Source organism: Triticum urartu, chromosome 7A (genome assembly GCF_056163025.1).
Source record: "Triticum urartu cultivar PI428250 chromosome 7A, HENAU_Tu73, whole genome shotgun sequence".
Lineage (NCBI taxonomy): Eukaryota > Viridiplantae > Streptophyta > Magnoliopsida > Poales > Poaceae > Triticum > Triticum urartu.
The window spans coordinates 696,957,012-696,966,499 of record NC_141879.1 but is presented as its reverse complement, the minus strand read 5'-3'; the positions used below and the strand labels follow the sequence as shown (position 1 = coordinate 696,966,499).

At 50.8% G+C, this 9,488-nt stretch overlaps 1 protein-coding gene across 1 annotated transcript; it reads left to right on the top strand.

Annotated features, from left to right (window-relative positions):
• Window positions 1-2,605: 2,605 nt before the first annotated feature.
• LOC147961700 (transcription factor IBH1-like 1) lies at window positions 2,606-3,384 on the top strand. The gene has a single exon (XM_087537329.1). It carries the CDS (start codon window positions 2,626-2,628, stop codon window positions 3,154-3,156), a length of 531 nt encoding a protein of 176 aa, XP_087393455.1. The 5' UTR covers window positions 2,606-2,625; the 3' UTR covers window positions 3,157-3,384.
• Window positions 3,385-9,488: the final 6,104 nt, after the last annotated feature.

The window sequence follows — 9,488 nt, the reverse complement described above, 5'->3', positions numbered from 1 at the left end:
GCCGAAGCGCAAGAGCAAGCGCACGAAGGCGTACACAGCTGTCGAGGACAAACTTCTTTGTGAGTGTTGGCGAGACATTGGACAAGACCCAAAGACGGGCGCCGAGCAAAAGCATTCGACCTTTTGGACTCGTGCGCACCGCGAGTTTCATGAGCGCAAGAAGTTTCCACCTTACCAATTTGTGAGCACGCGCGGGTGGGTCTCCATTTCCAAGCGGTGGAGGGTGATCCAACAAGAGTGCAACAAGTTTTGCGCCACCCTTAAGAGCGTCAAGGTCCGCCCCGTGAGCGGCATCGGCGTGCAAGACATGGTATGCTAGCAAGCCGCCCTCTTTTGTGCCATCAAGATCACTTGCTCATATGCTTGCATGGAAACATTTTGTAAGCATTTCAAGCTTTAGAGGCATTCAAGGTTCAACACAATGGCAAGTGCTTCAACCTCTCCCATTGCTATCGGGTCATCAAGGACGAAGAGAAGTTCAAGGCACAATATGCCGCGCTCAAGGCACGTGGGGGGAAGCGCGCCGTGGAGGATGTTGGGGAGGGCGAGCCGGCACGGCCGCGGGGGAAGACCAACTCCAAGGAGGACAAGCGAGATGCGGCCACCAACGCCTTGAACGCGAGCGTGGACGGCATGATGAATAAGAAGGACTCAAGAGAGGAGGAGCGCCGGCGTTTCAAGGCGGAGCAAATGGATGCTTTCATGGAGATCCAAAGGAGGAGGCTTGATCTTGACGCCGAGAAGCAAGCCAAGATGTTCGAGCTCGAGGCGGAGAAGCAAGCCAAGATGCTAGAGATCGAGGCCGCCAACGCCAAGACAAAGGCGAAAGAAGTGGCTCTTGCAAGCATGATGACCGGGGTGGAGATCATGAAGGTGGATCTCAACGCCTTATCGCCAAGGAAGAGGTCGTGGTTCGAGAAGATGCAGGCCGACATGCTCAAGTTCGACGACGAGTGATCTATGGCGTCGAGGGGCCATCTTTTTGTATGCCGGCAGGTGTGCCGGCATGACTACGAGAGCCGTGATGGCGTGGTCGAACTCAAGTCCCACCATTTTTTGTGTGCTGACATGTGTGCCAGCATGAACTGTGGTGTTTTCTGAATCCGGCATTGTATGCCGGCGCTGGCATGAGACATGGCTGCTGGCATGATCGGCCGCAGGCGTTTTTTATTTAAAAGTTGAATGCGGACATGAAATGGGTCGGCGTGTTGGACGCATTGCCGATCCTAATGCAAAACTGGGAGGACGGCAGGCGGGCGGCCGATCCAAACAGACAAAAAACGGATAAATGCGACGTCCGTTTGGGTCGCCCCATTGGAGTTGCTCTAAGCTGGCCAGGCAAATTTCATCGTAACTTGAGAGTCCTCTTTTCTTATTGGGGGCGATGGTATTCCAACAGTGCATGGCAAAACTGCAGTCCCAATGGATATCTCTTCCGTGTGCTCATTGCACAGCACGGACCTATCACAAACAGGAAGCAAGAAACAAAATAATTTACGCAGCGGCCAATGTCCCAGACATTTCGTTGTCAAGAATATGTGTGTGCGTCTTGTGTTTACCTCTCCCAGAGCTCCCGTGTCTCCAACTTTGAAGACCCATTTTTTTCTGGTGCTGGGGACCATGACACGGGAGCCAGCTCACTGATTATGTTTGTTATTATTATTATTTTCATCATCATGCGCTTGAGACTTTGGAAGATCTTGTGGGCATCTCGTATCATACTTGCCCATCTTGTATCCATGCACGCAACGACAACACACAATGATACTACACGTAGTAAACACACATGGAATGTGAGACGTTGAGATGTCAGTGTACCTGCAATGGTGGGCATGTGTTGTGATGTACTCTAACGTGCGTATATTGCAAAACTCTCTTTCAACTTTTCAATCCATTTTTGTTTGACCATGACACCCGCGAAGCCAGCTGATCACCAGTAATTACATTACCATCATGCGCTTGGGGGACCTTAAGCTTGTGGGCATCTCACGCCGTACTTGTCGGTTGTACGTCCACGCGTAGCATAAGACAAAACATCATCATCAACATCATTATCATGGAAGAATATGAGCATGTCTAGCTGCGACATCAGGGCGATCGTAATTAAATGTAATGAGCATGTTAAAATTTGCCATACTTTTAAGCTTCAAGTCGCCGACATGCGGATCTTTTTTTTTGAATAAAAGAGGTTTTCCTCCGATTTCATTAACGAAACCAAAAACAGGCAGAGTCTAGTAGTCTCAGACAACGCACCCCAGGAATACAACACAAGTTCTAGATCCCTGACCCCCCCCCCCCCCTGATCACCAGGGCAAGGAGTCAACCCTTACAACCATCGCCAAAACCTAACCGAGCTATTAAGCCGACCAGTTTGAAAAACACAATTCGACACAAAGAAGAAGGAAGCCGGATCTAGCACTGCAGAAAATGTTATTATCGACAACAACGGCAAAAATCGTTCATGCATGTGTGAGAAATTATGAATCAGCTACCGGTGATAGACTAGTCCTATTTAAGCAGGAGGAGCGCCCCTGTTTCTGGTACTAATTACTACAGCAAGTACATCTTGTGTCTGCCCAAGCAAAGAGAAGGCATCTTACAAAAAGTCAAAAGAGAAGAGAAGCCATGCAAGGCCCTAGCACCAGCATCAAGTCCTTCAAGCAGGAGTTCCTCAAGAACCTCCTCCCAAGCCTCCAGCTCCAAGCACGCACGAGCACAACCTTCCGCGGCGCCACGAGCCTCCACGAGAGGAAGCGCGCCGTCAAGTCCTCCGTGGACGTCGCCATGGCGGCTGCGCATGGAGGCGGAGCGAGGTGGCCCAAGGCCATCTTGGCACCGGCGTCCAGCGCGTGCAAGGTGCAGAGGTGTAGGAGGACCGTGAGGAGGTGCTGCCGCCGTAAGAGGTACTTGGGGAGATCAGGCCGCGCCGGTGGTGGCGACACTCCGGGGAGGCTGGTGAGCAGCAGGACCATGGCACTGAGGGAGGTGATACCGGGAGGCCGGAACTCCACCGTCGACGAGGCCACTCTGTTACGCGAGGCCATGGACTACGCCATGCACCTGCGCGCTCAGGTCGACGTGCTCCGCTGGCTCTCGAAAACCGTGCAAACATCTAGCTCCAGTGACTCTAACCGTGCACTGCCAAAGGAGGCATGATTAAGGTACCAGGTGGTGGCTTGTCAATGCTTCTGCGAACAGAAGGACAAGCTACGCACAACATATTGCCCCTTGTGAAAAGTGGTGAAAAGTTACTTATTTAAAGATATTAGAGTGTGTGAAAAGTTACTTATTTAGATCATGCGTGCATGTGCAGTTTAAATGCAAGGTCTGCTTTTGCATTAGTCAGGAAATCTGCAGAACCTGAAACAACTTGCAGTGCTCACTCATTTAAAGGAGAAGGCCACAAGTGCTCGTACATAGGCTCCAAATGAAGGTCACTGTCTTGTCACTACGGAAACAAATGGTAAAATTCTAAAATCCAAAATTAATAAGTATGTAAATAACTGAGACCTGGCATATGTATGCTGCGTATTACTGCAGTACACCCGAAACAGCTATATGGAAAACAGCTAGGAAATTAAGTCTAATAAAATTCATGGGCAAGGATGTAGCTAGTGACAGGAAATTGTACCAAAGCCTACTATAAAAATATTGCACACATATAAGGTCTTCTTTGTTTCATAGGATAGGAATCATAGTTTTAAACAGCGCGCTAAGCATCTTAGAGGCGGACCTCTTCAAATGCTATAGCGCGCTATTTAAAATGTTTGTTTATTTGTTTGGACCAAAGTCTCTTAGCGCAAGACCTTTTGTAAACGCTATAGCGGGCTATTTAAAATAGTGATAGGAATAGAAAAAAAACAAAGAATAATAGATGTCATGCATCTCAATTCTTATAGGAAAAATGTCATTTGATTCACCGCTTTTGGAGTAGTGTCTACAAGATAATCGTTTCCTAACGCCTCCCAAATCTAATTAACATATTTGTACTAGTGTGCACATATGGCCCAATATATATTTCATATTTCCTAAAAACATGACTTTAACAAAATAAAATGAGAGGAATTGTCTTGAGTACTATCTGCCATGACTAGCATACTCGGAGATAAATTATGTGGGCACAACGGATGAATATCCTATCGTTATCTGATTCTGGCTATATGATCGCTATGAACCACGGTTGATGGAAACTATATATAGGCACCAACACTTGATGGGGAGCTCGAAAAAGAATAAATGTCATAACAGCTCATCAACAAGGTGGATGGCGACGAGTAATTGGTTTTTTGTACTTTTTCTTTAGGTTTGCTTGAGTTTGTACCAAACTTTTAAATCGCGGACGAAAATTGCGCGATCGCTGGCTGGAAGCCTTCCCGCGACGCGATGCCTTAAAAAACGCGATATGTGGCTAATCACGCGATCGCTGCGCGAAACGGCGCAAAACTCATTTGCGCTCGCTGCAATTTCGCTGGGACGGGCTGAAACAGAGGCCCAACAAGAGCCAGGCCCACATTTGCCCCGATGGAGAGGACAGAGGAGCAGCTCATCCAGAAAACCTAACTCATCGCTATCCCCATTCCCTTCTCAGCTGCTGCGGCGGCTGCGCGGTTCTTCCCAGCTGCGCTCGGTGGGCCGGCGGCTGCTTCGCCGGAAGTCGGATGCACTGATGTGCGAGGCAGCAAAGCGGAGACCAGAGCACCTGGCAGGAGCCGCAACCTACACTGCTGTCGTCACGCCAACGCTGCGACCGGCGACGAAGGCCTCTGCAGGACGACGTCGATGTGTCCACACTCCATAATGATAGCTCAGTCTCACACGGTTCCAACTCGCAGTATATCTCCAGGAGGTACAGGATTGCTCTGATCCTCTCTAATCTCTATCGTTTGTTGATTCAATACAAGCAAGCATGTCAGCCTATTGGTATTGCACGACTTGTAGGTTGTAGCTTAGATTTTCAACACTGCTTCCAAGAAAATCCTCTGTTTTCTGCTGAAAATCCTAAATTTCTTTAGACAAACATGCATATGTACTGTTCCCGCTAAATGGCATAGCGGCCGTAGCGTTTTGAAGAGCCAGCCGCTAAACCCTTTTGGCCGCGATCTTAAACTTTGGTTTGTACCAGCACTTTTTCGACCAAGTGAGCTTATTGTACTTGGTCAATACTAGCACTAGTACAGTTAAGGTAATTACATACACTTCAAAAAAAACTATCGCACACACAGATGTGAATCATTGTCTTGCATGGTTTGCTAGAGGTGTGTTACTGTCACACATGCTACGGATAAACATGCGCGGTAGGGTGCTAATTTTGTAAAAGCAATCATATGCGATGCACGGACTTCTTTTTAAACTCTTACCGTAGAAGAATTGCTTTACGGTATTTCAATTATATTAAAAAAAGTATATACAAAGGAAGTCCAGAATACATCATAAATCACCCAATACCAGCTCTATCAAAATTAATCATGGACTACAGATTGTTACTAATTCAGGACTGAAGCTTGTTGGCCTTGACTTGTTTAGCTCTCAGCATTGAATAATAGAGTCCTTCTTTCAAATAGGAATTCCAGCTGATAGGATGAGCAGGCACTTGCTTAAAGATCTTATCATTTCTGACCATCCATGTACTCCAGCATCCCATGACGATGATGTCTAATGTCAAATCTATAGGAAGGACTAAGAGCAACTCCAATGGAGCGATCCATTTCGTACGCCCGTGTCCGTTTGGGTCGGCGCGGACAAAAGTGGCGGCCCAACGCGCCGACCCAAACGGACGCGCGTCCATTTTTCGTCCGCGGGCGACCCATTTCAGGCTCAATTTTGAGCCGGATTTGCGTCGGTGCGGACACGAGACGGACGCGCGCGCCTACTCCTCTTCCCGGGCCCGCCTGTCGGTGGCAGCCACCATCATTTCCCCTCATTTTCTCCAAAAACGCTCCCGCCCGCGTGCGCCCCCGCCCCCCGACCAGCCATGGAGGACGCCATCGACCTCGACCTCGACGCCGCCGCCGGCCTCGCCTCCCTCGCCTCGTCCGGCGCCGTCGCCCCCTCCGGGAAAGGCAAGCCTCGTGCCCCGCGCAAGACCGCCGCGGCAACCAAGCCGAAGAAGGCGCTGACGCCCGAACAACGGGCAAGCGAGTCGGCAAAGATGAAGGGCCGGAGGCATGCCGCGGACGCGAGGGATGAGGCCGCTGCGCAGTCGCCGCCGTCGCTGCCGCGCAGCAGGAGTTCACCAACGCCCGCGTCGCCGCAGCAACGAGGGAGGCGCTCTACATGCTTGGGGTAAACCCTAGCCAGCACAACCTCATCCAAGCCGCCGTTGCCGCGGCCAGCACCGGCTCGTCGGCGTTTCCTCGGATGGTGATGCCCGACTCACCCTGCGCATCGGCTTGCAACCCGGTCCCCGGCTTCCACGTCTACCCACAGGCCTCCCGCCTCTCCGGGGAGTGCTCACCCGACGTGAGCGTGGTTGCGCCTTGCACGCCCGCGCCCGTGCCCATCGACCTCAACGCCACCCGGTGGTCGGTGGCTCGTCGTCTGGAGGCATGAGGAAATGCGTGCGACAGACGCCGGCCGGCGGTCTCCCGGACGCCCGTAACCTGTTCGAGGAAATGTCGTCCGCCGTCGACGAGGACTTCATGCAACACCTCATCTTCGAGGGTGGTGCGCCGGGCGCTGGCTACGATCCAGAGGAGACGCAAAGCCAGGACGGCCACGGGGCGTTCACGCCGGCCGCTGGCTATGATCCCGATCAGGCGGCCTTCATGCGTGATCAGGTCGGCATCGACCTGGACGGCTTCCCCCTCGACCACGAGTTCCCGAAGGACTATGGGCTAGAGGAAGATGACGAGTGCGACATTGAAGTGGAGCCTTTGTTCGAGGACGAGCTCGCCAACCAAACCGCCGGTCCTAAGCCGAAGCGCAAGAGCAAGCGCACGAAGGCGTACACAGCTGTCGAGGACAAACTTCTTTGTGAGTGTTGGCGAGACATTGGACAAGACCCAAAGACGGGCGCCGAGCAAAAGCATTCGACCTTTTGGACTCGTGCGCACCGCGAGTTTCATGAGCGCAAGAAGTTTCCACCTTACCAATTTGTGAGCACGCGCGGGTGGGTCTCCATTTCCAAGCGGTGGAGGGTGATCCAACAAGAGTGCAACAAGTTTTGCGCCACCCTTAAGAGCGTCAAGGTCCGCCCCGTGAGCGGCATCGGCGTGCAAGACATGGTATGCTAGCAAGCCGCCCTCTTTTGTGCCATCAAGATCACTTGCTCATATGCTTGCATGGAAACATTTTGTAAGCATTTCAAGCTTTAGAGGCATTCAAGGTTCAACACAATGGCAAGTGCTTCAACCTCTCCCATTGCTATCGGGTCATCAAGGACGAAGAGAAGTTCAAGGCACAATATGCCGCGCTCAAGGCACGTGGGGGGAAGCGCGCCGTGGAGGATGTTGGGGAGGGCGAGCCGGCACGGCCGCGGGGGAAGACCAACTCCAAGGAGGACAAGCGAGATGCGGCCACCAACGCCTTGAACGCGAGCGTGGACGGCATGATGAATAAGAAGGACTCAAGAGAGGAGGAGCGCCGGCGTTTCAAGGCGGAGCAAATGGATGCTTTCATGGAGATCCAAAGGAGGAGGCTTGATCTTGACGCCGAGAAGCAAGCCAAGATGTTCGAGCTCGAGGCGGAGAAGCAAGCCAAGATGCTAGAGATCGAGGCCGCCAACGCCAAGACAAAGGCGAAAGAAGTGGCTCTTGCAAGCATGATGACCGGGGTGGAGATCATGAAGGTGGATCTCAACGCCTTATCGCCAAGGAAGAGGTCGTGGTTCGAGAAGATGCAGGCCGACATGCTCAAGTTCGACGACGAGTGATCTATGGCGTCGAGGGGCCATCTTTTTGTATGCCGGCAGGTGTGCCGGCATGACTACGAGAGCCGTGATGGCGTGGTCGAACTCAAGTCCCACCATTTTTTGTGTGCTGACATGTGTGCCAGCATGAACTGTGGTGTTTTCTGAATCCGGCATTGTATGCCGGCGCTGGCATGAGACATGGCTGCTGGCATGATCGGCCGCAGGCGTTTTTTATTTAAAAGTTGAATGCGGACATGAAATGGGTCGGCGTGTTGGACGCATTGCCGATCCTAATGCAAAACTGGGAGGACGGCAGGCGGGCGGCCGATCCAAACAGACAAAAAACGGATAAATGCGACGTCCGTTTGGGTCGCCCCATTGGAGTTGCTCTAAGCTGGCCAGGCAAATTTCATCGTAACTTGAGAGTCCTCTTTTCTTATTGGGGGCGATGGTATTCCAACAGTGCATGGCAAAACTGCAGTCCCAATGGATATCTCTTCCGTGTGCTCATTGCACAGCACGGACCTATCACAAACAGGAAGCAAGAAACAAAATAATTTACGCAGCGGCCAATGTCCCAGACATTTCGTTGTCAAGAATATGTGTGTGCGTCTTGTGTTTACCTCTCCCAGAGCTCCCGTGTCTCCAACTTTGAAGACCCATTTTTTTCTGGTGCTGGGGACCATGACACGGGAGCCAGCTCACTGATTATGTTTGTTATTATTATTATTTTCATCATCATGCGCTTGAGACTTTGGAAGATCTTGTGGGCATCTCGTATCATACTTGCCCATCTTGTATCCATGCACGCAACGACAACACACAATGATACTACACGTAGTAAACACACATGGAATGTGAGACGTTGAGATGTCAGTGTACCTGCAATGGTGGGCATGTGTTGTGATGTACTCTAACGTGCGTATATTGCAAAACTCTCTTTCAACTTTTCAATCCATTTTTGTTTGACCATGACACCCGCGAAGCCAGCTGATCACCAGTAATTACATTACCATCATGCGCTTGGGGGACCTTAAGCTTGTGGGCATCTCACGCCGTACTTGTCGGTTGTACGTCCACGCGTAGCATAAGACAAAACATCATCATCAACATCATTATCATGGAAGAATATGAGCATGTCTAGCTGCGACATCAGGGCGATCGTAATTAAATGTAATGAGCATGTTAAAATTTGCCATACTTTTAAGCTTCAAGTCGCCGACATGCGGATCTTTTTTTTTGAATAAAAGAGGTTTTCCTCCGATTTCATTAACGAAATCAAAAACAGGCAGAGTCTAGTAGTCTCAGACAACGCACCCCAGGAATACAACACAAGTTCTAGATCCCTGACCCCCCCCCCCCCCCCCTCGATCACCAGGGCAAGGAGTCAACCCTTACAACCATCGCCAAAACCTAACCGAGCTATTAAGCCGACCAGTTTGAAAAACACAATTCGACACAAAGAAGAAGGAAGCCGGATCTAGCACTGCAGAAAATGTTATTATCGACAACAACGGCAAAAATCGTTCATGCATGTGTGAGAAATTATGAATCAGCTACCGGTGATAGACTAGTCCTATTTAAGCAGGAGGAGCGCCCCTGTTTCTGGTACTAATTACTACAGCAAGTACATCTTGTG

Coding starts and splice junctions, on each gene's coding strand:
- LOC147961700 (XM_087537329.1), top strand. CDS start 2,626: ATGCAAGGCCCTAGCACCAGCATCAAGTCCTTCAAGCAGGAGTTCCTC.